The 27,212-nt window shown below is 42.4% G+C and overlaps 2 protein-coding genes across 4 annotated transcripts in view; both read left to right on the top strand.

Moving 5' to 3' along the window:
- Window positions 1-7,813, top strand: part of TMEM62 (transmembrane protein 62) — a 55,134-nt gene extending 47,321 nt beyond the window's left edge. For all 3 annotated transcript variants that reach the window (XM_066342230.1, XM_066342229.1, XM_066342231.1), the window contains 2 exons: window positions 1,919-2,037; window positions 6,051-7,813. In XM_066342230.1, the coding sequence (XP_066198327.1) occupies window positions 1,919-2,037; window positions 6,051-6,377 (446 nt within the window). In that variant the 3' untranslated portion in view covers window positions 6,378-7,813. The remainder of the gene's footprint in view (window positions 1-1,918; window positions 2,038-6,050) is intronic.
- Window positions 7,814-8,114: 301 nt separating this feature from the next.
- CCNDBP1 (cyclin D1 binding protein 1) lies at window positions 8,115-24,774 on the top strand. Its single transcript, XM_066341654.1, has 11 exons — window positions 8,115-8,297; window positions 8,461-8,520; window positions 8,807-8,892; window positions 14,360-14,441; window positions 15,505-15,601; window positions 15,768-15,841; window positions 16,858-16,934; window positions 17,280-17,545; window positions 22,225-22,285; window positions 23,386-23,432; window positions 24,295-24,774. The coding sequence occupies exons 1-11, from the start codon at window positions 8,195-8,197 to the stop codon at window positions 24,407-24,409; spliced, it is 1,068 nt and encodes a 355-aa protein (XP_066197751.1). The 5' UTR covers window positions 8,115-8,194; the 3' UTR covers window positions 24,410-24,774.
- Window positions 24,775-27,212: the final 2,438 nt, after the last annotated feature.

Below are 27,212 nucleotides of genomic sequence, written 5' to 3'. Positions count from 1 at the left end.
TCTTGTCTTTATCCGAAAAGTCGTCAAAAAGTTCATTGGCAACATCAAGCATGAATGTTTTGGCATACTCCCCATTGGTGAATGGCTTTCCGTTTCTCACAATTGCTAAAGCACCAGCAAAGCTAGCCGAATTCCAGTCACCTTGTTGGGTCCAAACACGGAGTTGCTGCTGACTAGCTTGCACTCTGCACAGTAGCTCTTGACATGCTTTCTTCCTGCTGTCCCCCGCTGGATATTTCGATGCAAATGTAGTATGGCGTGTGTCAGAGTGCTGCTTTATATTTGACCGTTTCATCAATGCAGTTTTATCATTGCATATTAGACACACTGCAGAACCTGCTCTCTCCACAAAGGAAAATTCCTCTGTCCATTCCTACTGAAAAGTACAATACTCCTCATCTTTTTTCTTTTATCCATCTTCTTCGTCAAAAGGGTTTCTGAAATTAGCTAGCTGACTACTTGATTAAAAGGAGGGAAGTTTACTTCCTGACCTCACAACGACCCATGTACATTATGTATTATCCAATAAAAATTTGGTGTTGTCCTGGAGGACAGCTGTGATTGGCTCCAGTCACCCGCCACCATGAACATGAGCGGTAGGAAATGAATGGATTGTAATACATGAGAATGTTTTATATTTTTAACATTTTTTTTTTATTAAAGATTTGTCTGCGAGCCAGATGCAGCCATCAAAAGAACCACATCTGGCTTGCAAGCCATAGGTTCCTGACCCCTGTAATATGCTATGGCAGATTTCTTATCAGCAAATAGGTTGAAGCTGTTTGGGATACTTACCTTACACTAGAGGCAAAGCAAGTGATTTAGTTCCTGGTTGTAAAAGAAAACATTAAGAGGGCAGAAATTGCTTCATTTTTGAAAGTTGAAACCTGAAGGGAAAACATGTCTTTAAACTAATATGTATCTAATGGAGTTTATATACAATAGTATATATCTGAGAAAATTACCTGTGACTTTTTAAAGCTGAATTCTAGTCTTACCAGCAAATGAAGGTATTTGCATTTTGAGAATGGAAGTCTGACTGTCCCTTAATCACTCTTGACAATATAGTAGTTCCAGACACCTGCATACTGAGAATGGGTAGAAAATACTAGTAAGGAGGAGACAAAAGTCATTCTGGCATAGATGAAAAATTGAAATAAAGAAGCAAATTAAACTGTGTACATGTTCACCCTGTGTATGTAATTGATGCACAAAGTAATGACTGTGGGTCAACAAGAAAAGGTTAAAATACATTGGTCAATAATAAAGAGAAGAAGTGCATTTTAGAAAGATTAAAGAGGTTGAAGTTTTATAGCTTAAAGGAGTAAATCTCAGTTATCTGGAAAATTAACCTCAGGAATACTGCTTTGCTTAAAGGGAATGTTTATGGATTATAATCAGGGGTCTCAAACTCAACTCAGCATGTGGGCCGCAGAGCAAGATCACAGCGTTCGGCGGGCCGCACTAGGTCTACAAAAGGCAACTGTTACGCAACACTTTTCTCACTGCAGTTGAAAACAAAAAAAAATCAGTACAAAATTGTTCGGCGGGCCGCGAGTTTGAGACCCCTGGATTATATTGAGGTTATTAGTTGCAACAGAACCTCCTGAGCTTTGTGACTGTACTCCTGTATGTTTCTGGAATCTACAAGCTACATTCCTATTTGAGGTATAGCATGTACTCAGCTGATTTTATAATCCAGAAAAATATGGAGCAAAGGTGCAAATAGTTGGTTAGCTAGGACATCAGGTGCAACATAGAGATTAGCTAAGAAGAAAAGCTATGCAAATAAAATGTTTATAGATGACTTGTCTCATATTTCTTTCTTATTCCTGTAAATGCAGCTTGTGATTCTGTAATTCTGTAATTAGAGTCATAGTTATTTAATCTTCCCCTTTTTTCTCCACTGCCTCTTCAGGACCTTGGTTCATTGGTGAAATTGCTAAAGGCAAAATGGGTTGCTGCTTTTCCTTTGGGATCTTTGTTGACGGGCGTTTCCTACAAGGCAGTATAACATTTATGGTTGGAATTCTGCAGGTAAGAAGTCAGAAATGCAATTTAATAACATCTTCGGTTTGTTGAACTATTGTATAACATATGAGAATTAAATCAGGCCTGACCTGTGGTGGCACTGTGGATAAAGCATCGACCTGGAACGCTGAGGTTGTCAGTTCAAAACCCTGGGCTTAGGAGATCAAGGCACATACAAGAAGCAACTACTATGAGTTGATGCTTCCCGCTTCTCCCGCGTCTTTCATTCTCTCTTTCTCTAAAAGTCAATTTTAAAAATCCCCCCCAAAAGGAATTAAACCCAAACTCCCAAATTAAATACCATAGATCATGTTCTATAATTTACTGGCAGGCAGTCTAATATTTGGCATTTTGTTTGCCTTTTGAGTACTTCATAAGCTCTTCCATCATTCTCTTGTAAACATCTAAAATACATGTTTAGCAGGTAGGGTTTATAAGAGGCAAAAGAGGTTTTGGTTTTTGTTGTATGTGCTTTTTATTGACAAAAAATTGAAATAAGGCACTTATGGTAGAATAAATGATAGATTTCTGAATAAACCAAAATTGATTATGATAATTATCATTAGCTTCATTAGCAGGAAAATATTTCAGAAGGAGGGAAGGAAAAATACACACCCAAGAAAAAATGGATCAGTTATCCAATGGAAGCTGCACTGGCCAAAAAACCAAGCCTGGGCTTTCTAGTAATGTCTTATTAGTATACTTGTTTGGGAAACACTGATATATTTGGTTTACATTTTGGTTGAAACCATAAACAAAACCCTAACCCATAGCAAATCTCTATAAATAGGTTTGAAAGGTATTTACCTAACAATTTATTTTATTCACTTAATGAGACTAATAAACCAAAATCTGGAGGTGATGATCTGAAGTTTTGTACGAGATCCAAAAACATTGTTCAGCCTCACTGGTGGTGGTGCAGTGGATAGATTGGCGACCTGGGATGATGACGTCACTGGTTTGAAACCCGAAGGTCACTGACTTGAGCATGGGCTTGTCGGCTTGAGTGGGGGTCGTTGGTTTGAGTGTGGGATCATCAACATGATCCCGAGATCACTGGCTTCAGCCTTAAGGTCTCCAGCTTGAAGCCCAAGGTAACTGACTTGAGCAAGGAGTCACTGGGCCCTGGCCAGTTGCCTCAGCGGTAGAGGATTGGCCAAGTGTGTGGAAGTCCCAGGTTCAATTTTCGGATTCCCTGTCAGGGTACACAGGAAAAGTGACCATCTGCTTCTCTACTCCTCCCCTTTCTCTCTCTCTCTCTCTTCCTGTCCCATAGCCATGGTTCGAAAGGTTCAAGCAAGTTGGCTCCGGGCCCTGAGGCCTTGCCTCAGTTGCTAAAATAGCTCAGCATCGCCCTGTAGGGGGCTTGCCAGGTGGATCCTAGTCAGGGCACATGTGAGAGTCTGTCTGCCTCCCTGCCTCTCACTTAATAAAAAAAAAAGGGGAGGGGGTCACTGGCTTGGCTTGAGCCCCCTGTTCAAGGCACTTATAAGAAGCAGTCAATGAACAACTAAAGTGAATGCTTCTCACTAAATTGAGAAGCATTCTTCTCTCTCTCTCCCTTCCTCTCTCTCTCTCTCTCTCTCTCTCTCTCAAACAAAAAACAGAAAACGTTGTTCAAAATGAGTTCACAGCCTCATAACAGGGTAGTAAAACATGATCAGCAGGATTAGAGATAAACAAATAGTGAAGACCTCTGCAAACATTGACCATAGGCCAGAATATTCTCTGTAAAGCATCATTTCATATGTGTGTAGGTTTCAATTTTTTTAAATTTATTTATTTAGGCCCTGGCCGGTTGGCTCAGTGGTAGAGCGTCGGCCTGGCGTGCAGAGGTCCCAGATTCGATTCCCGGCCAGGGCACACAGGAGAAGCGTCCATCTGCTCCACCCCTCCCCCTCTCCTTCCTCTCTGTCTCTCTCTTCCCCTCCGCAGCCGAGGCTCCATTGGAGCAAAGATGGCCCAGGTGCTGGGGATGGCTCCTTGGCCTCTGCCCCAGGTGCTAGAGTGGTTCTGGTCTCGACAGAGCGATGCCCCGGAGGGGCAGAGCGTCGCCCCCTGGTGGGCGTGCCGGGTTTATCCTGGTCAGGCACATGTGGGAGTCTGTCTGACTGTCTCTCCCCGTTTCTAGCTTCAGAAAAATACAAAAAAAAAAAAAAATTTATTTATTTTACAGAGACAGAGAGAGGGGTAGACAGGGACAGACAGGAATGGAGAGAGATGAAAAGCATCAATCATCCGCTTTTCATTGCGCGTTGCAACACCTTAGTTGTTCATTGATTGCTCTCTCATATGTGCCTTGACCACGGGCCTTCAGCAGACTGAGCAACCCCTTGCTGGAGCCAGTGACCCTGGGTCCAAGCCGGTGGGCCTATTGCTCAAACCAGACGAGCCTTTCCTCAAGCTGGCGACCTCAGGGTCTCGAACCTGGGTCCTCTGCATCCCAGTCCAACGCTCCATCCACTGCGCCACCGCCTGGTCAGGCGGTTTCAATTTTTTATTATGCAATGGGGACTATCTCTCAGGAGCACTCTTATACCAAGTACACCCGAGCCTTACCAAAGGGCAGATATATATTCATATTTTAATAAATAGGACACTTAATAATAGATCTTACTGATCATCTAGGCTCATGAGTCCCAAATCTAGATCTCTGATCTAGACCTCTACTCTCTACTTCAAGTGCTTATATACCCAACTGCCATTTCACAACTTCCCTCAGCTATCTAACAACCATCTCAACTTAATAATATATCTTTAATTGAACCTTTAATTTCTACCCCCAAACTTGTTCCTCTCTAGTTTTTTTCAATTTTAATAAGTGGTCCACATTCAACCAGTTTCTTTAGGATGTATCGTCAGTGCTTCCCCTTCCCTCATACTCTGTCTCAGTTCATCAGCAAGTAATATCTTATTTGCTCTACCTATAATATTTATCTTGAATTTACCACTTCTTTCCACCTCATTATCACCACTGTAGTCTGAGTCAGAATTATTTCTTGCCTGAGCTACAGCAAGCACTTCCTAACTGGTCTTCCCTCTGCTGCTTTACCTCCCTACTCTCAATGTGACACAGAGCATCCACTGTGGTCCTTTTAAAACCTTAATCAGCCCACTCATTCTCAGCTTAAAACTCGTTACGCAGAAAAGTGACAGTATTTGGGTCCTTCTGACTGCCCCAATTTCCGCCTGGCTCATCATGTTCTGGGCCATTGGCTTCAAATAAGCCAAGACCTCATCCTCCTCTGGGCTTTTCATTTGATTCTTTTACCTGGAATGCACTTCTTCCCACTGACCTATACTTGTCCTTAGGCCTCAGAGAGCCCATTACTTGATCATGACCCAGTTATTTCCTTTATCAAATTTCTCAAAATCTGTTATTATCTTTTCTACTTTGTTTTTTTTGTTGTTTGTTTCTCCCTGTTAGAATGCAGCTATGCATTTTTTGGTTTCTTCCTGTTAGAAGGCACATCTAACATCTTTTCTGATTTGTTCACCAATGTGCCCCAAGCCTAGAGGTAGCACAGTGCCTGACACATAATGGATGATGAATGATACAGCAGCTAAACTTGGACTGTAACTTAAATCTTCTAATTTGTATTCCAGTAATTATCATGCTACTTCAAATAAAAATACAGAGATAAGAAACAAATATTGATAGCCAGGTCCCCCTACACCCCCCCCCCTTTGCCCTTAAAGTGTGTATGTGTGTATATACATACATAATCAATTCATTTCCACCTTAAACATTATTGAGGACTTCAACATAAATGAAATGATACCTACTTTTTAAATGAACGAAAGGATTCAGGCCCAAATATACAACTAACTACAAGTCAGCTGTTGTGTTACAAGCAAGTGTGATTAAAGCATAAAGAATCAGAGATTTAATCCCTAAGAGAGAAAGCAACATATTCTTAGGAGCTACCTACCAATAATGTATTAGTGAGACCTGGCCCTGACCCCTCTGAGGGCTTGTTCGTAAGCTAATGGTTCTGTTCTTCTGCTCCTCTTTCCAGCTGGCATTTTTTAACATACCCTTGATGGCTTACCTGTGTTGGAGCTTGCTGCAGCGGTGCTTTGGTCACAACTTCAGGTCTCATCTCCGTCAAGGAAAATACTTAAAAATTATACCTGTTCACCTTCTTATGTCACTGCTGTACATTTGGCAGATTTATTCCTGCTATTTTCTGCTTATGACATATGGCACTGTAGCGTTTTTTCTATCCCCTTTGCGGACCTGGTTGACATTGCTGACTCCTGTTCTCATTTATCGTGTGTGGACACTGAACTCTAAGGAGCTTGGAACCTTTACAGTGCAGTTAAAAAGCCACCTAAGCTCCTGAAGGCCATGTCTCACCATCTACCTCTGTAGCCCAGGCCTCTGCCCCAGCAGCAAGTGGAAGGCCAATATTGGTGGGCAACTTTCAGGGAGCTGCTGCTCCTTGGCCACCCAGGAGTTGGGGGGATTACCCACTACTGACTCCTGCAGCATGGACTGCTGAAAAGTCTAAATAATGCCATGATTCCTTCCTTCCCCAAGAAGGCAAACGGTTGATTTACTTCTATGAAGAGAAAATCCTATATCTAGATCCACAGGACAGGGGCTGGGTGTGTATAGGTGTATCTAAGGCCTGGCATTTTCTTTGTGTTTTTTTTTTTAACTTTTTAATTGAATTTATTCGGATGACATTAATAAAATTATATAGGTTTCAGGTGTAAAATTCTATAACACATCATCTGTATTTTGTGTGTTCACTTGACTCCAAGTCAAGTCTTCTTCCATGACCATTTATCCTTCCACCCACCTTTCCCTCTGGTAATCACCATACTGTTGTCTGTCTCTGAATTTTTTTTTCCTTAATGCCTTCACCTTTTTTCATCCAGCCCCACACCGTCCTCCCCTCTGACAGCTGTCAGACTCTATTTCTATTTTGTTTGTTAAGGCCCAGTGTGTTTTTAGGGCTACCTCATGGAAAGTACCTTGCACAGTGGACCTCAGCAGTCAAGGTTGCCACATTAGAGGCAAGGAATCAATGTGAACTTGGGCCCCACCTTGACTGCCTTTGTGCTATTAACTATTTGTACCCAGTCCCCTACTCCTGCAGGGTTAGGGTCTCTGCTTCCTTAGTTGAGGGTGTTTTCAACCAATCAAATAAATGAATAATGAATAAGAAATAACTCAGGGCCTCTCCTTCCTGGGGCCTTGAGGGACCATAGCCATCCTGCCTGAGGCAAATCAAGATAAAAACAGGCATGGTGAAGCAACTGGCCAAAGAAAAAAATTATGTATGAAGAAGAAGCAAATCAAGAAGAAAATATTGAATGGATGAAAGCTGAAGATGGTGGAAATTATGCCATTAAAAAAGTAGGCAGAGATCCTGCAAGATTGCGGGTTGTTGATCGCAGCTTGCCAGCACAGGTTGGAAGCTGCATATACTGATCTTCTGCAGGTATTATTGAAAAAGTTGGAAGAAGCTGAGCAATATAAGCAAGCAAGAATTCAATGAAGTTACAAGTCTGATGAAGTTTTTATCTACAGGCTCCTTTTTTTGGGAAGTTAATCCACAATTAATTATTTTTGATCATTGCTGTGTTCAAGTAGTATGACAATGTGATTCTTTTCATGCAGTTGCATATATTTTTCTTTGCCTAATTTAATGTGTCAAATAAATGAATTCGTCAAGTAATATTGTTTATTTAATAATTTCAAAAAATATTTTAATTAACCTTTCATTATAAAGTCATTGACTTTTTTGACAGCATTAAAATGTTAGATTCTGCCTGACCTGTGGTGGCGCAGTGGATAAAGCGTCGACCTGGAAATGCTGAGGTCGCCGGTTCAAAACCCTGGGCTTGCCTGGTCAAGGCACATATGGGAGTTGATGCTTCCAGCTCCTCCCCCCGTCTCTCTCTCTCCTCTCTAAAATGAATATATAAATAAATAAAATGTTAGATTCTATAAAAAAACAAATTTAAACTGGGCCTTGCGGTTACGCCTGGCCTCTTGGAGAGAACCAGAGGAGGCGTGGCCAGGTCCCCTGGGGCGGGGCGGGGCGGGGCGGGGCGGGTTGTTGCCGGAAAGGAACTCGGAGGTAGAGCGGCTTCCGGAAGTGGAATGGCTCCCGCAGGGCTCTTCTGAAGGTCCCAGGTCGTTGCTGAGATGGCGGGCGCAATTGCACCTGCAGTCCCCACCCTGGCTCCACCTTTGGAGCAGCTCCGGCACCTAGCCGGGGAGCTGCGGTTGCTCCTCCCGGGAGTGCGTGGTGAGCGGGCGAAACTGGGACGGGCGACCTCAGGGACTGGCTTAGGTCGGGAAGAGGACCAGATGTAGCGGGGCCCGGGGAGGGGCGGCGGGTGCCGAGGTGCCTCCGCTCACGTCTGCTCTTCCTTCTGCCACCGGCCGGCGCACACGCCACACCCACCCAGTCGGCGAAGCCCGGGAGACGACCAAGGAATTCAATCGGGAGACGTTTTGGACGAGACTCAGTGAGTGCCTCTCCTGTTGGGTACTGCGCCTCGCCTCTTCCAGCGACCTGACCCCTTTCCATCGGGCTTTTCCCTGCCGCATCCTTCTGCAGGGGTGCCTCACCATACCCGCCTCGGCACCTCAGAGGTTGAAATATAAAACATTGATTTTTGGAGGTGTTTTTGAGACGGCCTAGCCGGTGAGGGTGGAGAGGGAGCTCATTATCTTTCAAGTCCGTGCAGCAGCTGTAATCTAATCCTTTTGGCACTAACAACGGCTCCTGCCCTCTCCACTGTCACTCCCTAGATGAGGCAGCAGTGAAAGTGTCAAGGGAAGCGACGACTCTCACCGAAGTCTTCTCTCGACTTCCACTGCCACAGCCATCCTCACAGGTGGGCTTTAACTATCTGGAATCCTTGTGCTGCCTCGTTATGCTTTAGGAGTCCTCATTTTCTTTCCACCTTTTATGCTCAAAGCTGGGTATTTATTCTTATCTGTCAGATAAGGCTGCAGTTCTCACCTCACAGGATTGTGAGGACCACATTGCCAAGTGCAGTACCTGGCATGGAGTAGGCTGTCTTCTAAAAAGTACTGGTTCAATTTCAAGTTAATTCTGGTTAGTTCCTTTCTGATAATGTTTTTTAAGCCCCTGTTATTTGTTTTCACATATATGAAACCATCTGACAGGCAAGTAAGCAGGCTCAGAGGCTCAGGTTTAGGTAAATGAACAGTGGAGTTAAGAGTTAAATTAGACCCTGGCCCGTTGGCTCAGGGGTAGAAGCGTGGGCCCGGCCAGGCATGTGAAAGCCCTGGGTTCCATTCCCAGTCAGGGTATACAGGAAAAGCGACCATCTGCTTCTCTACCCCTCCCTTCTCTGTCTCTCCTACCCACTCCCGCAGCCATGGCTCATTCGAACAAATTGCCAGGCACTGAGGATGGCACCGTGGTCTGCCTAAAGCGCTAAAATAGCTTGATTGCCAAACAGCGGAGCAATGGACCCAGATGGATAGAGCATCTCCCCATAGGGAGCTTTCCCAGTCAATCCCAGTCCCTGCGCATGTGGGAGTCTGTCTGCCTCCCCACCTCTCACTTAAAAGAAAAAGAGTCGCCCTGGCCGGTTGGCTCAGTGGTAGAGCGTCGGCCTAGCGTGCGGAGGACCCGGGTTCGATTCCCGGCCAGGGCACACAGGAGAAGCGCCCATTTGCTTCTCCACCCCTCCGCCGCGCTTTCCTCTCTGTCTCTCTCTTCCCCTCCCGCAGCCAAGGCTCCATTGGAGCAAAGATGGCCCGGGCGCTGGGGATGGCTCTGTGGCCTATACCTCAGGCGCTAGAGTGGCTCTGGTCGCAACATGGCGACGCCCAGGATGGGCAGAGCATCGCCCCCTGGTGGGCAGATCGTCGCCCCTGGTGGGCGTGCCGGGTGGATCCTGGTCGGGCGCATGCGGGAGTCTGTCTGACTGTCTCTCCCTGTTTCCAAGCTTCAGAAAAATGAAAAAAGGAAAAAAAAAAAAAAAAAGAAAAAGAGTCTATCTGATGTCTAAGCTACACCTTTTTGTTATGTTACATAATACTCTTTTTATATTGGATATTTTTATATTTAATCAGTAACCATGTGTACAGTATAAAATTCAAAAGATATCAAAGTTAAGTGTGCTACAAAGTTTCTGTCTCCTCTCTCCAGTTCCTTTTGAATTATTCATACCTGTTCTATGCATATGCACATTTATGTTTTTATGCCTGATTCTTTTTACACAAATGATAGGATGCCGGAAACATTTTTCTGGACCTTACTTTTTTAAAAAGTTAATATAGTTTGCACATTGGTTCTCAGCAGCACATATAAAGTGCTTACTTCTTTGTAATGGTTGCATGGTGTTCAGTAGAATGCACTTAACCATAATTTATCTAACCAGTACTCAGTGTGGACATGTAAGTTGTTGTCAACTTGTAACTATTTTAAATAGTTTCAGTGCTGTAAATTACCTAATACATGCTTGATGTGTGTGTGTATTGGTCTTTTTTGTTTCAGTCATTTTTTGTTTTTCAATTACAAATTGAAAAACAATTACAGTTGAAAAAAGTCAATTACAGTTGACTTTTTTTGTGTGTATATTGGTAAAAAAAATTCTAGAAAGTATTGTAGAATTGTTACAACAAAGAATTTTTGCATCTTTTTTTTTTTTTTTTGCATTTTTCTGAAGCTGGAAACGGGGAGAGACAGTCAGACAGACTCCCGCATGCGCCCGACCGGGATCCACCCGGCACGCCCACCAGGGGCAATGCTCTGCCCACCAGGGGTCGATGCTCTGCCCTTCCTGGGCGTCCCCATGTTGCGACCAGAGCCACTCTAGCGCCTGAGGCAGAGGCCACAGAGCCATCCCCAGCGCCCGGGCCATCTTTGCTCCCATGGAGCCTTGGCTGCGGGAGGGGAAGAGAGAGAGACAGAGAGGAAGGCGCGGCGGAGGGGTGGAGAAGCAAATGGGCGCTTCTCCTGTGTGCCCTGGCCGGGAATCGAACCCGGGTCCTCCGCACGCTAGGCCGACGCTCTACCGCTGAGCCAACTGGCCAGGGCCAATTTTTGCATCTTAATAACCCTTTATTATAAAACTAATGAAAGTAAACATGTTGACTGTGACCAGATATGCCCTATGCCCAGTTTTTCTACTTAATTTGCGATAAGGTTATTTAAAAATTGCATAGTCATTGCCTTGATTTTTATAGTCAATAGTTTTCTTTCTAAGCTATATATCCAGAGTTTTGAAATGGAAAAATATTCTTTTGCTGTATCTACAGTGATGAACTCTCTCCCCCTTCATAACTCAGAGATTTGTGATGAGGAAACAGGAGATTAATTATATAAGCGTATTTAAAAGCTTTGTGGAAGAAAGTCAATAATTGTTTCAAAGGGAGTAGTGATGTTACCTTATTTTCTTATCTGCCAACTCCTTTCTTTCAAATATACTTAGGGCTTGCTGCTACAATTTACAGCTAATAAGACACCGTGAGGAGGCAGCACAGAACTATTTTCTGTATATGCTCAAGCCAGCGTTTCAGTCCAATGGGAAATAGAAGTTGGTTTTATTTGAATTATGTATATTTAAATCACAATTGCTTTCTTAGGATTTTAATCCATTAGTCTTACTGAATAATGGTTTTATTTTTAATCCCAGTTCCATGTGGACTGGCATTTTTATAAAATTATGTGTTTGGATGTTGAAGCAATGTCAAACTGCCATACAAGTTTCTAAACCAGGGGTCCCCAAACTACGGCCCGCGGGCCACATGCGGCCCCCTGAGGCCATTTATCCGGCCTCCACTGCACCTCTGATAGGGGCACCTCTTTCATTGGTGTTCAGTGAGAGGAGCACAGGATCCATCCTCATCTTGTGCTCCGGGAGTACTGTATGTGGCGGCGCCACAAAGCGCAGCCTGGCTCACGTACAGTACTACTTCCGGTGACGTGGGATGCACGCATCACGGCTCCGGAAGCGCGTCATATCACCTGTTACGGCTAGCAGTGACAAATATGGAACCGGATATTGACCATCTCATTAACCAAAAGCAGGCCCATAGTTCCCATTGAAATACTGGTCAGTTTGTTGATTTAAATGTACTTGTTCTTTATTTTAAATATTGTATTTGTTCCCATTTTTTTTTACTTTAAAATAAGATATGTGCAGTGTGCATAGGGATTTGTTCATAGTTTTTTTTATAGTCCGGCCCTCCAGCGGTCTGAGGGACAGTGAACTGGCCCCCTGTGTAAAAAGTTTGGGGACCCCTGTTCTAAACACTCTCATCAATCATTGTACTTACCCATCCCAGACTGGTAAACAGTTTATGGACTGGCACCATTTTGTAGAGCAGTGTTTTTCAACTGCTGGTTCATAGACTGATCTGCCAGAAATTTTGTGCTGGTCCACAAAATAGTTAACCACCTTGATGTTGTATAAAGATTACAGGTCCAGTGATCTTAGTTGAATTCGCTTATGCTCAGAGTGATTTCTGCTTTAGTGGTCCCCAAAATAATTCTATTTTCACTGGTTTCCAAGTGTAAAAAGGTTGAAAATCACATAGCACTGTCTTAGAATTTAGTAGCGAAGTGAGGGCAAGGGAAATAAGAGAAAGTCAGTGAATGCTTAGAAGGAAAATAGTAGACACTGAGCTCTAGAGCCCATTATTATTACCTTTAGGTGTATTGTGACCCTGCTAGAGAAACGGAGACAGGCACCTAGTTAATCATCTAAAAGGATTGGCAAACTTTATCTGGGAAGGGCCACATGGTAAATATTTAGGCTTTGTAGGTTAGCTACTCAACTCTGCCCTTGTAGTGGGAGCACAACTAGAGATAATATATAAACAAAAGAATGTGGCTGTGTCCCAATAACTTTATTTAAAAACACTGACAGTGTACCTGATTTAGACCGTGGACCATAGTTTGTCAACTCCTGGTCTAAGGTAAGGTGAATATTTTACAACAGAAATCAAGAATAAATTTTCCCAGCTGTTTCTCAGTGTTTTGTTGAAATACCAGGTCAGAACCTGGTGTCCATCTAACTTCTTATCTGGTATATGATGAGAATAGCACAAGGCCTAACTCATAATAGGACTTCAGGAGGTGTTTGTAATGCCATACAGATGTCTGCTTTCTTCCACAATAGAAGGGTTGACCACATTATTCTAATCCATTTCCTTTTTTAATTAATTCTTTTTTTAAAAATTTTATTTAGAAAATTAAATTTAACAAGGTGACATTGATCAATAAGAGTACATAGGTTTCAGGTAAACATTTCTGTAGCATTTAAACTGTTATGTTGTATACCCATCACCGAAAGTCAAATTTTTTCCATCACTATATATTTGTCCCTCTTGACTCCCTCCCCCCACACCTCCTCCCCACTCTTCTCCCCTGGTAACCACTTCACTTTTATCTATGTCCGTAAGTCTCAGTTTTATATCCCACCTATGTGTGAAATCGTACAGTTCTTAGCCTTTTCAGATTTGCTTATTTCACTCAGTATAATGTTCTCAAGTTCCATCCATGTTGTTGTAAATGGCACTATGTCATCATTTCTTATGGCTGAGTAGTATTCCATTGTATATATGTATCACATCTTCTTTATCCAATTCTCTATCGAAGGACACTTTGGTGGTTTCCATGTCTTGACCACTGTGAATAATGCTGTGATGAACATGGAGATGCATATGTCTTTACATACCAATGTTTTTGAGTTTTGGGGGTAGATACCCAGTAGAGGGATTGCTGGGTCATATGATAGTTCTATTCTTAATTTTTTGAGGAACCACCATATTTTCTTTCATAATGGTTGTACCAGTTTACATTCCCACCAGCAGTGAATGAGGGTTCCTTTTTCTCCACAGCCTCTCCAACACTTGTTATTACCTGTCTTGTTAATAATAGCCAATCTAACAGGTGTGAGGTAGTATCTCATTGTAGTTTTGCTTTGCATTTCTGGAATAGCTAGTGAAGATGAGCATCTTTTCATATATCTGTTGGCCATTTGTATGTCCCTTTGGGAGAAGTGTCTGTTCAGGTCCTCTCCCCATCTTTTAATTGGATTGTTTGCTTGTTTGTTGCTGGGCTTTGTGAATTCATTATATATTTTGGATATTCACCCCTTATTGGAGCTGTTGTTTGCAAATACCATCTCCCATTTAGTTGGCTGCCTGTTTGTTTTGTCAATTTTCTTTAGCAGTACAGAAGCTTTTTAGTTTAGTATAGTCCCATTCACTTATTTTTGCTTTTACTTCCCTTGCCTTTGGGGTCAAATTCGTAAATTGTTGTCTAGATCCATGAGTTTAGTCCTCTTTTCATTCTAAAATTGGTCCCCTTCTTCATAGGAAGCCCAGAGGCTCTGTGAACAAGTCCGTGCTGCTATTGAGGCAATAATTGCAGTATACTATTCACTTCCCAAGGATCAGGGTAAGCCACTGTGTACATGTGAGTATTCAGTTTATAGGTTAGGTCTTTGCTTAATATGACAGTTTATGTCCTGAGACTTTACTTTTTCTTCAATTTGAACATGTAATGAACTTTCATAAAATGCAAAGATAACTTTATAATGTAAGTAACCTCTATAAATAAGCCTTTAGCTATAGATGCTGCCTTGCCCAACTCTAAGATTTTTAATTCTCACTGGCTCCTTCTTCTCTAACCCAAGATGCTAGCTGGGTCTCTGCCCCATATCCAGGCTCAGGCCATCCCCAGTCTCTACTGGGGAAATCAAACTCTGTTTCTGAGTCCACCCCCCCCCCCCTTTTTTTTTTAGCGAGAGAGAGGGACAAACAGGAAGGGAGAGAGAGAGATGAGAAGCATTGACTCATAGTTGCATCACTTTAGTTGTTCATTGATTCCTTTCTCATATGCCTTGACCAGGGCGCTTCAGCCAAGCCAGTGACCTCTTGCTCAAGCCAGCAACCTTTGGGCTCAAGCCAGTGACCATGGGATTGTATCCATAATCCCACGGTCAAGTCAGCAACCTCGAGGTTTCGAACCTGGGTCTTCAGCGTCCCAGGCCGCCACTCTATCCACTCCACCACCACTGGTTAGGCAATGTGTAGATTGAGTTCCCTTATGCATTAAGTGGCCTTCTGCTTGCCTGTACATCCATGCCTTGATTATAATCATGGCAAAATTATAAATCGGTACATGTCTCGTGGATCATTAGGGTTACTAAAAAATGGTTAAAACTTCAAGTTTTTTATACACAAGTATCAAGGGACCACTGTCCTTAATGAATGAATACATGCTGTCATGGAAATATTTTGTTCTAAGTCTCTTTTGGAAAACAGCATTCGGGAATGGTGGGAAGAGCAAGAAAATGACACGGGGCTATAAATCAGACCTGAGTTTTCTGTGGGCACTCCAGTTAAGACATGTGGATGTGCACATTACCTTAAGTTCTGTAATGCTTAGACTCTCAGGAGAGCAGGTGGTGACTTCTGGAAAGAAGACCAGGCTGCTTAGTCTTTAGGTTTGACTACAGGAATCACCCTGAGAAAGCTGGTTCGGAGCACCACTTTGGACATCGTGGATGGCATGGCTCAGCTTGTGGAAGTGCTTTCCATCACTCCAGCTCAGAGGTAGTCATGCTGCAGTTGGGTTATTAGTGGGGTTCCTTGTTTCAGGGAGGGAAAAAACTCATTTCAATAGCATAGTTACTGTTAACTAAGAATTATGAGCAGGGGGAAGGAGCTCTTTAGAAAACAGCTAGTTTATTGATATATCCTTATTGATTCCTTTCTGCAGCCCGGAGAACAGTGACCTTATTTCCTGCAACAATGTCTGGGCTGCATGCCAGCAGGTGCCTCAGTTACCAAGAGGTGAGTAAGAGTGGAAAGCGGACCATTTACTCTGCTGGCCAAAGTAGACAGACCTCTCATACTGGCTTCCAGTTTTGTATCATGTATGTATTTTAACTTATATTGATATAAGGACTTTAGGAAAATACATATAATTTATCACCAGTACCAAAAGATAGGTATTAATAGTTTCTGACATTCTTTTTAGTTCTCATACTTCTGAATTCAGTCTACTCTTGTGGCTCTGTCTCTTTTGTGTGTGTGTGTGTGTGACAGAGTCAGAGAGAGAAAGTAAGGGACAGATAGGGACAGACAGGAAGGGAGAGAGGTGAGAAGCATTAATTGTTCATTGCAGCACCTTAGTTCATTGACTGCTTTCTCATATGTGCCTTGACCGGGGGTACGAGAGGGAGGCTACAGCAAAGCAAGTGACCCCTTGTTCAAGCCAGTGACCTTGGGCTGAAGCCAGCAACCTTGGGCTTCAAGCCAGTGACCGTGGGGTCATGTTTATGATCCATTGCTAAAGCCAGCACCCCTGCACTCAAGCCGGTGAGCCTGCACTCAAGCTGGATGAGCTTGCACTCAAGCCAGTGACCTAAGGGTTTCAAACCTGGGTCCTCTGTGTCCTAGTTCGACACTATACACTCGCCACTGCCTTGTCAGGCTTGTGGCTCTGTCTTTTGTTGAACAAATGTGGTTTGTTCTTCTGGTCCTGCCCTAGGATCGGTATTATGGGACACACTGAAGCAGTTATAAGGTAGACCCAGCTAGTCCAAAAGCTGTGGTCATCCATGAGGACCATGATGAGAAACACCATGTGATCATTTTACTTATTCTTGTAGTGAATAATGAAAAGCTTTTTAACCCTTTGGGTACCCAAAGGATGTAAATGAGAATTTTACATTAAACCATTGGCATTGCTGGCTGTCATTGGCATTCCCTTAAAATGAGAATGCTTTTGGTTGCCCTTTGCAAACTTAAGAGAATTGTTGGGTTTCTTCTCTAATTCTAGTGCTTCTGATTTTTTTTACTTACAGATGACAAAGCTGCAGCCCTTTTGATGCTGACAAAGAATGTGGATTTAGTGACAGATGCACATGAAGAAATGAAACAGGTGAGGAGACTAAGGTATTTGCTGGTCATTGGAAAGCAACTCTGTGACTAGAAGATGAAAATTGGTTATACAGAGAGTAGATGTCCTGAGCATTGGCCAATTAAGTCCCATTTTCACTCCTGTCCTCCATCTTTCACCTCTAGCCCATGCTGGAGTGTGGTTTAGTACCACTCCCTTCTGTTTTATTACTGGAGTAGGAGTATGAAAGGGTTTATGCAGTGATCCAGCTCTTGTCACCATTAGTGAAGTAGCTGGCTGAGGTTTGGGTGCAAGTCACACCTAATGCTGAAAGTACAGTGGGGTGTGGGCTTTTTTGGCATTTACATAAATCATGGTATGTCTTAGGCCATGGAAGAACCTGACCCTTACTGTGACCTCTTGAATGACATTGAGGAAGACGACAATGGTGATTATATATTGGGACGTCCAAACAATCAGGACGTATATTGGTCAGAGGAAGATCAAGAGCTCATAATCCCATGCCTTGCACTGGTGAGAGCATCTAAAGCCTGTCTGAAGAAAATTCGGATTGCAGTGACAGAGAATGGGAAGAAGGACCAGGTGGCCCAACTGGATGACATAGTGGATATTTCTGATGAGATCAGCCCTAGGTAAGTGTAAACCCCACCTGAAATATCTGAGCACAGTGTTCTGATCTCAGCTTGTGCTGTCACCCCAGGGTTTTCCCCCGTTTATTTTAAAAAATCTTTAAACTTAAAGAAAAGTTGAAAAGGTATTGCAGGTCCTAGCTGGTTGGTTAGTGGTAGAGTGTCAGCCCAGCATGTGGGTGTCCCAGGTTCGATTCCCGGTCAGGGCACATAGGAGAAGTGACCATCTGCTTCTCCACTCCTCCCCTTATTGCCTCTCTCTCTCTCTCTCTCTCTCTCTCTCTCTCTCCTCCTCCCTCTTGCAGCCATGGCTCGATTGAGCCAGTTGGTCCTGGGCGCTGAGGATGACTTGATGGCCTCCGCCTCAGGTGCTAAAAATGGCTCGGGTTTCAACGGAGCAAGGGCCCCAGATGGGCACAGTATCTCCCCCTAGTGGGCTTTCCAGGTGGATCTCGGTTGGGGTGCATGTGGAAGTCTGTCTCTGCCTTCCGTCCTCTCACCAAATAGGTAGGTAGGTAGGTAGGTAGGTAGGTAGGTAGATAGAAAAGGTATTGCAGCAAACACCCATATATCTTTTATCTAGTTTCACTTATTTTTCACATTATTTTCTTTCTTTTTTTTTCGTTTGTGACAGAGACAGAGAGAGGGACAGACATTGATAGACAGGAAGAGGGAGAGATGAGAAGCATCAACTCTTCATTGTAGCACCCTAGTTGTTTATTGACCGCCCTCTCATATGTGCCCTGATGGGGGGGGGGCACAGCAGAGCAAGTGACCCCTTTCTCAAGCCAGTGACCATGGACTCAAGCCAGTGATCATGGGGTCATGTCTATGATTCCACGCTCAAGCCAATGACCCCGTTTTCAAGCTGGTGAGCCCATGCTCAAGCAGGCAAGCCTGCATTCAAGCCAGATGAGCCCATGCTCAAGCTAGTGACCTTGGGGTTTTGAGCCTGGGTCCTCCACGTCCCAGTCCGGCGCTCCATTCACTATGCTACTGCCCAGTCAGGCCACATTATTTTCTATATTGCTTTATGTCTCTGTAGGTAGATATGCCATTTTTTTTACCCCTGAACCATTTGAGAGTAGGTTGCAGACATTAATGTCATTTCATCCCTAAATACTTTTCTTTAAATTGAATTTAATGGGATGACATTGATCAAAAAGAGTACATAGGTTTCCAGTGAATGTCTCTATAGTATTTAAACTGTTGATTGTGTTCTGTGTCCGTCATCCAAAGTTAAATGATTTTTCATCACCATATATTTGTCCCTTTTTTCTCCCCTCTGCCTCTCTCAGGTGACCATTTCTGTTTATCTAGGTCCATGAATCTCAGTTTTATATCCCACTTATGTGGAATATATATTTGTCCCTCTTTACTCCCCTCCCCAAATACTCGTTGTGTGTGTGTGTGTGTGTATGATGACAGAGAGAGGGACAAATAGAAACAGACAGACAGGAAAGGAAAGAGATGAGAAGCATTAGTTTTTTGTTGTGGCTCCTTAGTTGTTCATTGATTGCTTTCGCATATGTGCCTTGACAGTGGGGCTCCAGCTGAGCCAGTGACCTCTGGGCTCAAGCCAGCAACCATGGGGTTATGTCTATGATCCCACACACAAGCTGGTGATCCCGCATTCAAGCCAGATGAGCCTGTACTCAAGCTGGCGACCTTGGAGTTTCAAATCGGGGTCCTCATTGTTCCAGGTCAAAGCTCTATCCAGTGCACCACCACCTGCTTAGGCGGCTTGTTTCTTTCTTGTTTCTTTTTTTGACACAGAGAGAGGGACAGATAGGGACAGACAGACAGGAAGGGAGAGAGCCAAGTCTTCTTTGTGGTTCCTTAGTTGTTCATTGATTGCTTTCTCATATGTGCCTTGACTGGGGGGCTACAGCAGAATTAGTGACCCCTTGCTCAAGCCAGCAAGCTTGGGCTCATGCTGACGACCTTGAGCTTCAAGCCAGCAACCTTTGGACTCAAGCCAGCAACCATGGAGGTCATGTCTATGATCTCATGCTCAAGCTGTGACCCCATGCTCTAACCGATGAGCCTCTGCTCAAGCTAGCAACTGTAGGATTTCGAACCTGGGTCCCCTGCATCCCAGTCCAATGCTCTGCGCTGCCGCCTGGTCAGGCAACCTAAATACTTTTTATTCTTATTATGTTCAAGAAATTTAACATTGAACTGTTTTATCTGGACAGCGAGGAAACAAACGTTTTGCCATAAAATTAAGTAGTCAGATTAAGGAGTGTTTATTCTAAGGCTGGCAACCACGAGTGGATTCACATCCTAAAGAACTCGTGGCCCCGAACAAACTCAGGGGTTTGCTTTTAAAGGCAGAAAGAAGCGAGGGGAGGGAGTGAGCACCTAGCCAAAGCAGTTTTACAGAATCGAAACAGGCTTTTGGTTATCTTTGAAATAACCTAGGGAGAGAGTGCTCAGCGAAGCATTTTATAAACAGCAAAAGAATGTACTCAGTTATCTTGGCCTTTTATAGAGGTTATTAGGGCAGCATCCTGAGGGCTTTCCAGAATCTAGACGTTAGTGAACATTTATGGCCTTTACAGAACTCTTCATTTACTCATCTGTAAATCTTTGAAAACTCATTCTGTGGTCAGGGATATAGTGTTTATACATTTCAGAACAAATTAATATTATGTAATCTTCAAATTTTCCTAGTTGTCTCTAAAGTATCTCATAGCTTTTTTTTCTTTTTTAAGTGAGAGTATGGGAGTAGGGGAGATAGACAGACTCCCGCATGCGCTCCAACTGAGATCCACCTGGCAACCCCCATCCCACTGAGCCAACTGGCCAGGGCCAACATTGACCTTTTTTAAAATCCAATTTAAAAAAATTAACGATAACAGTTGAAAAGAATTATAGAGAATATCTAACAATCTGGATTCATGTGAGATTCATGGATTCATTTTTTTTTCCATGATGATAGATTATATTTAGGGTGAAGATTTTTTGTCAAGAATAACATAGTTGGTCTGACCAGGCGGTGGCACAGCGGATAGAACATTGGACCGGGATGCAGAGGACCCAGATTCAAGACCTCGAGGTTGCCAGCTTGAGCATGGGCTCATCTGGTTTGAGCAAAGCTCACCAGCTTGGACCCAAGGTCTCTGGCTTGAGCAAGGGGTTACTCGGTCTGCTGTAGCCTCACAGTCAAAGCACATATGAGAAAGCAATCAGTGAACAACTAAAGCAGGGGTCCCCAAACTTTTTACACAGGGGGCCAGTTCACTGTCCCTCAGACCATTGGAGGGCCGGACTATAAAAAAACTATGAACAAATCCCTATGCACACTGCACATATCTTATTTTAAAGTAAAAAAACAAAACAGGAACAAATACAATATTTAAAATAAAGAACAAGTAAATTTAAATCAGCAAACTGACCAGTATTTCAATGGGAACTATGCTCCTCTCACTAACCACCAATGAAGTGCGGCGGGGCCGGATAAATGACCTCAGGGGTCCGCATGAGGCCCCAGCCATAGTTTGGGGACCCCCTGAACTAAGGTGTCACAATGAAAAACTAATGATTGATGATTCTCATCTCTCTCTGTTCTTGTCTGTCCCTATCTATTTCTCTCTCTGACTCTAAAAAAAAAAAAAGAAAAGAAAAAGAATAACATAGTTGAGCAATTGTGTTTCTAGTTATGTCACCCTGGGAGGCACATGATGTCAGTTTGTCCCATTATTGATGGTACTAAATTTGATCATTTGGTTAAAGTGCTGCCCACTTTGGTTGCAGTATATGGATGAACCCCTCCTGAATTAGTTATTAAATTGATGGTTTCAGATTCTCACATTTTTAAATGAATTAATCATGTCTTCTCCTAGTGAAATGGGGTATGTCTGTGTTCAGTAAATACCCATTGAATTGATTCTTTATTGGTTGCCCAATTTAAGGAACTGATAGACATTTCTGGGCAGTCATTTTCTTATTATTTGTTGAAAGGCAGAAACCGCAGGAAAAACTGAAAACACAAGTCTAACGTGTTCCAAAAGGAAAGTTTATTTTAAAAGTGTTTGGATGCTAGTGCGCTGAGACCAGCAAAGGGTGTCAGCCCTGAGCTATGGGAGGGAGTATTAAGATATAGGGGTTGCCTGCACCTGGACATGCTCAGAATAGCATATTGAGGTTTGTGGTATTGGTCACTGACTGCAGGAGGAGGGGAATTCTGCAGAAACACAAGTTATTTTTGATATAGCATAGGCTTAATCAGCGTGGTCCTTTCCAGTGTCCTTGGTAGATTTTGAAGACAGCCACAAGGTCAAGAATTTCCCAGGAACAGCCTGGTACTGGCATCCCTGGGCCTATGGCTAGGCTTTCAGGAACAACTATTGTGATTTAAACTTCCGTAATTGTCAGGTCTCTCCCCAATGCAAGCTTTCCCTGACATTCCTGCTGGGGTAAACTTTTTGCTACATTTCAAAGTGAAGACCTGGAAGATACTAAGAGAATTCTCATTCCTCACAGTGGGGAATGAGAATGGGCTTTGAGCCGTAGTGGGAAGTTGGGTGAGGGGAATTTGAGCTCTAAAGGGGCTCTGGATCTACAGGAGCCAGCTTAAACCTAACAGTTGCATCTTTAGTTGTGTACTGTAGGCTACCTAGATGTGCTTTGTTTCTTTTTTGTTGTTGTTAATGGTTATTTCTGCTTTCCTCCTTTAGTGTGGATGACTTAGCTCTGAGTATATATCCACCTATGTGTCATCTGACTGTGCGAATCAGTGTAAGTACCTACACTGGGAGGCCGAATTGGTAGAATTTCACCAATTACTAGTATTTCCCTTAAACTATAGGAAATATATTTGTTACACTTTGATGTAAGTATAACAGTAATATCATAGTTCTTATATGTGTTTGTGCTTGATAAAAATTTGCTGAATTATAATAGCCACGAGCTCTGGTAGTACTTTCTTTCATAACCCCTTAGGTAATCATTTAGAAAAATCCAAAGACCTTATAAAATGTTTCCTTGAAAAGAAAATCTTAATTACTGTAGTGCTTTTGGATCTTCTCAACCTGAAATCACATGTTTGTAACTTCTACTGTAGGCAGAAATAAGTGTTCTAGAAAAAAATTTTGTTCTAATATAAACACATTAGGTGATTTAACTACCAGAGATCATGTTCTTTATTAAAATCTTATTTTATTGTATTCTTTCAAGTCCTGGGTTCTGTGTTAGAATTTTATTATCTTATTTTTATAAACTCAAGTTCTTTTCTCTAATGTTATTGAAAAGAGGAGTAAAACTGCCAAATGGCTTATATTCTACAATCAGACATAACAATTCTAATTACAGTATGTTTGATAAGTTAGTGGAATTTCATTAAATGTAGCTTCACAATGTACAAACACCTCAAAAGAAGGTAGGATCCTTTGGGGCATTAACTTTTCAAATTTGTATTCATTTTTAAAAAACGGACTTTCTAAGAAATAAACATCTTTAGCAATATGCCTTCTCAATTACCCTGAATAAAAATTTTAAATACTATATATCGTAAAAAAATTTAAATACTATATTTAAGTACTATATATTGATTACATACATACATCTTTATATTATTTTGTCATTGGTGTTCTTAAAATTATGTACTTAGATTTTAAAAAGAAAAACATTAGTTGTTTCTGCTATATGTTCTGAACTATCAGAGGTAAGGACAAATTCAGATTATATACTTATTTTTGCTGTTTTGCTTAATAAAAATATTTTTTAAAAACATATAAAATGTTACAGCAACAATATTAATAAGACTTTGCTAAATATAAAATAATACAAAATCAGGGTGAACCTTACATAAAAATAAAACTTCTCTGTTTCTTTTCTAGTCTGCAAAACTTGTGTCTGTTCTAAAGAAGGCACTTGAAATTACAAAGTGAGTATGAGGACTTCTCCACAAATAGGTTTTTGAGAATAAACCTATCCAGCCTTTCTCAACTCCCAAACCTCCATTTCAAGGAGTGGATGCAGAATTTTCTTTCTTGTTTTGTTTTATTTCTTTTGTATTTTTCCAAAGTGAGAAGTGGGGAAGGGGGTGCAGACAGACTCCTGCAGGCGCCCAACCAAGATCCACTGGGCATGCCCACCAGGTGCTGATGCTCGCGCCCCCCCCCCCCCCCCAAGGCGTTGCTCTGCTGCACTTGGAGCCATTCCAGCGCCTGAGGCAAAAGCCATGAGCCATCCTCATTGCCCGGACCAACTTTGCTCCAGTGGAGCCTTGGCTGCAGGAGGGGAAGAGAGAGAGAAAGGAGAGGGGGAAGGGGGAAGAAGCAGATGGGCACTTCTCCTGTGTGCTCTGGCCAGGAATCGAACCCGGGACTTCCACACGCTGGGCGACACTCTACCGCTGAGCCAGATGGCCAGGGCCATAGTTTTCTTTCAACTTAAGTTGTCAAACAGCTAAGTTTCTGTAAAGAAACTTGCCTTTTCTTAATATATAGGCAGTCCCCAGGTTACAAACAAGATAGATTCTGCGGGTTTGAAAATGTTTAAGTATTTATTTGCACAGAAAGCTAAAAATAGATACTGTGTTAAGACAAACATCTAAGTTGCATTTAATAGGTAAATGTACCTGTTCGAACTTACATACAAACTCAACTTTAAAAACAAACCTATATAATCTATCTCGTTCAGAACTCGGGACAGCCTATAGTTTCCTCTGTGCTTCCTGTTGAGGATAGGTTTTCCCTTGACAGTATAATAAATTTCACTTCTCTTTTTTCCCATTTCATTCACAGAGCAAGTCATGTGGCCCCACAGTCAGAAGATAGTTGGATTCCTTTACTCATTGATGCCATTGATCATTGCATGAACAGAATCAAGGAACTCACTCAGAATGAACTTGAACTATGAGTTTTCAGGCTCATTTGTCTCCTCTTCTCTCTCTTTCTTGCTTTAATAGCCAGGTTCTTATGTCTACTTTTAAAATGGGGCTAGAATGCTTTCTGGCTGAAAGGGAATTCCTGTTTATACTTATCAAGAGACATTATTACCAAAGATTGTTAGTCCAGACTGGCAGTTATTTATAAAACATATGAGTGTGATATATTTTTCTGTGCTTGATACAAAAGATGATGGCATGAGTTTGTGTTCTTGAATCTCCTCCCAGAGGTTCTTGGGGAAGCTGCCTTATTCCCTATTTGCAATCAAGTGTGTAGTTTCATTGTTAAAGTTTTTGGCAGTTTCAATAAAATGCTAATGTGCCAGTGGTTAAATGAGCACCTTTCCAAAGTTTCTACCAGAAATACAAGTTGAGACTATGACATTGCTTTCCTTTGGGGGTTATAAGTATGAAGATCTAATTCTGATCAGAAGTATACTTAGAACAAAACACTTACATGACTTAATGTACGCTCTCTCTCCTGGGAGCACACTCGTGCCTTTCCCTTCCTCCTCTTCTTCCTCATCCCCTCTTATACCCTTTCCCTTCTTCTTCCTCCACAGGTGTGCATCCTCTAAACTCTAAGGGTCCCCACAAGACTTGCAACCAGGGGAGCATTGGGTAGCAGCAGCACCTGCCAGGTTAACCCCCTGGACCTATCTCCAAGGCCCTCTATTTTTCTTAGTTCCCAGTGAGCCAAAGCAGCTCTACTTACACTCTCCTGTTGCTTCTGTCATAAGCCCTTCCTTGTTTTCACTGTCCCCAGCTTAAATAAACATACTCTCAAACACACACACATGCACGCACGCACTACTTTAATGAAGGTGACTCCAAAGCCCCTCTTAGTACTTGAGCATGTTATATAATGACATTATTTTTTTTTTAAAGTTTATTTATTGATTTTAGAGAGAGGAAGAGAGAGAGAAGCATTGATTTGTTATTCCACTTATTTATGCATTCATTGGTTAATTCTTGTATGTCCCTGACTGGGGATCAAAATCACAACCTTGGTGTATTGAAACGATGCTCTAATCAACTGAGCTATCTGACCAGGGCTAGTATCATTATTCTTATTAACTCTATGCCTCTAAAATTACTTTGTGGTATTGAGCTCATTTGTTTGGTTTGTTTACCTTATTGAACGAGATTTGTGTTTCTTACACATATTTATATTGTTTTCTGTTATACATTACATGTGTCCCCAGATACAGATACAGAATTTTTATAAATCAAATAAATTTTAATGTATAAGATTTTATATAATTTTAAGGGTCTCTTTGCAAAACCATCACCACATAGTTATGTTTTTGCATCAGTCTGGAAGATTATATATTGGAAACAAGGTAAACCTGTAGTGATCTATACTCTGGTGGTCTGACTGGGGCCTTATGCAGGGCTCCACAACCTGTAATTCCAGTCCTTTTCCTTGTATGGGTGCTTTTCTGACATCCTGGTTTTCTCTTTAGGTATAAACAGCAACAGCAGCCATTCTTCTGAGCAACTAGTATATACTTGGGGTTGGAGTTCTTACATCAAGAATTTTAATTTGGCCCTGGCCAGTTGGCTCAGTAGTGTGTTAGCCTGGTCTGTCGACATCCCAGGTTTGATTCTGGTCAGGGCAGATAGGAGAGGCGACTATCTGCTTCTCCACCCCTACACCTCTCCCTTCTCTCTCTTCTTCCATAGCCATGGCTCGATTGGTTCGAGTGCATTGGCCAGGGCACTGAGGATGGCTCCCTGGAGCCTCTGCCTCGGCACCAAAAATAGCTCATTTGTGAGCATGGCCCCAGATGGGCAAAGCATTGTCCCCAGACGGGGGTTGCCGGGTGGACACCGGTTGAGACACAAGCGGGAGTCTGTCTCTCCATCTCCCCTCTTTTCACTTGGAAAAAGAAAAAAAGAATTTTAATTTACTTTTATAAAGTGCCATTCTATATTTTTAACAAATGTCATAAACGAAAAGAAATTTGAACTGAGAAGGTGCCAAAGCAGCAAAATAATGTAAATAAAAAATTATAACTTTGTGCAAAAGGAGTCCCGTTATTTTATTTGCTTATAGGGACTATTTTTATATACTTAATAATCCTCATATTTTTTTAGCTAGACCAAATTTACATTATTCACATAAGACTTTAAATTGTGGGATATTTAATGCACATAGAACTCTCATAAAAACATCTATAGCTAAATCTAGGAAATCATCCTATTCTCAGGTCCTATGTTCAACTTTTTTTTTCTTTTTTAGGTGAGAGGAGGGGAGATAGTGAGACTCCCGCATGTGCCCTGAACCAGGATCCACCTGGCAACCCTATCTGGGGGCCAGTGCTGGAATATTTTTAGCACTTGAGGCTAATGCCCTCCAACAGAGCCATCCTCATCACCTAGGTCATGCTCGAACCAATCAAGCTCCTGGCTGCAGGAGGGGAGGAGGGAGAGAAGATGGAGAGGGATATGGGGAGCAGCAGATAGTTGCTTCTCCTATGTGCCCTGACGTGGAAACAAACCCAGGATGTTCATACACCAGGTTGATGCTCTATCCACTGAGCCACCGGCCAGGGCTCAATTTTAAGATAATATTGGTCCACTTAATTAGATATATAAGAATGACTTAAAAGTTAGTTTCCTTTCCTTATCTATAAGTTAATGAATGTGTTAGCACTAAAAGGGTTATGAAAACCCTGATACAAAAATCTGAACGCATTTAACTGAGTACCTTTTTAAATATTTCCTTTTATCACTCAAGGCCAGTGGTTTCTATTCTAAGACACAGCTGTC

The sequence above is a fragment of the Saccopteryx leptura genome, chromosome 6, assembly GCF_036850995.1.
Source record: "Saccopteryx leptura isolate mSacLep1 chromosome 6, mSacLep1_pri_phased_curated, whole genome shotgun sequence".
Classification (NCBI taxonomy): domain Eukaryota; kingdom Metazoa; phylum Chordata; class Mammalia; order Chiroptera; family Emballonuridae; genus Saccopteryx; species Saccopteryx leptura.
Note: the sequence above shows the minus strand (reverse complement) of the source record. Positions and strands in the feature narration are given on the sequence as shown.

What these genes read in the sequence shown, in the direction of transcription:
- CCNDBP1 (XM_066341654.1), top strand. Translation starts at nt 8,195, where the DNA reads ATGGCGGGCGCAATTGCACCTGCAGTCCCCACCCTGGCTCCACCTTTG. An exon ending in GGTGCCTCAGTTACCAAGAG is followed by an intron (nt 15,842 to 16,857) that starts GTGAGTAAGAGT and finishes TTTTACTTACAG; the next exon opens with ATGACAAAGCTGCAGCCCTT. An exon ending in ATCTGACTGTGCGAATCAGT is followed by an intron (nt 22,286 to 23,385) that starts GTAAGTACCTAC and finishes TTTCTTTTCTAG; the next exon opens with TCTGCAAAACTTGTGTCTGT.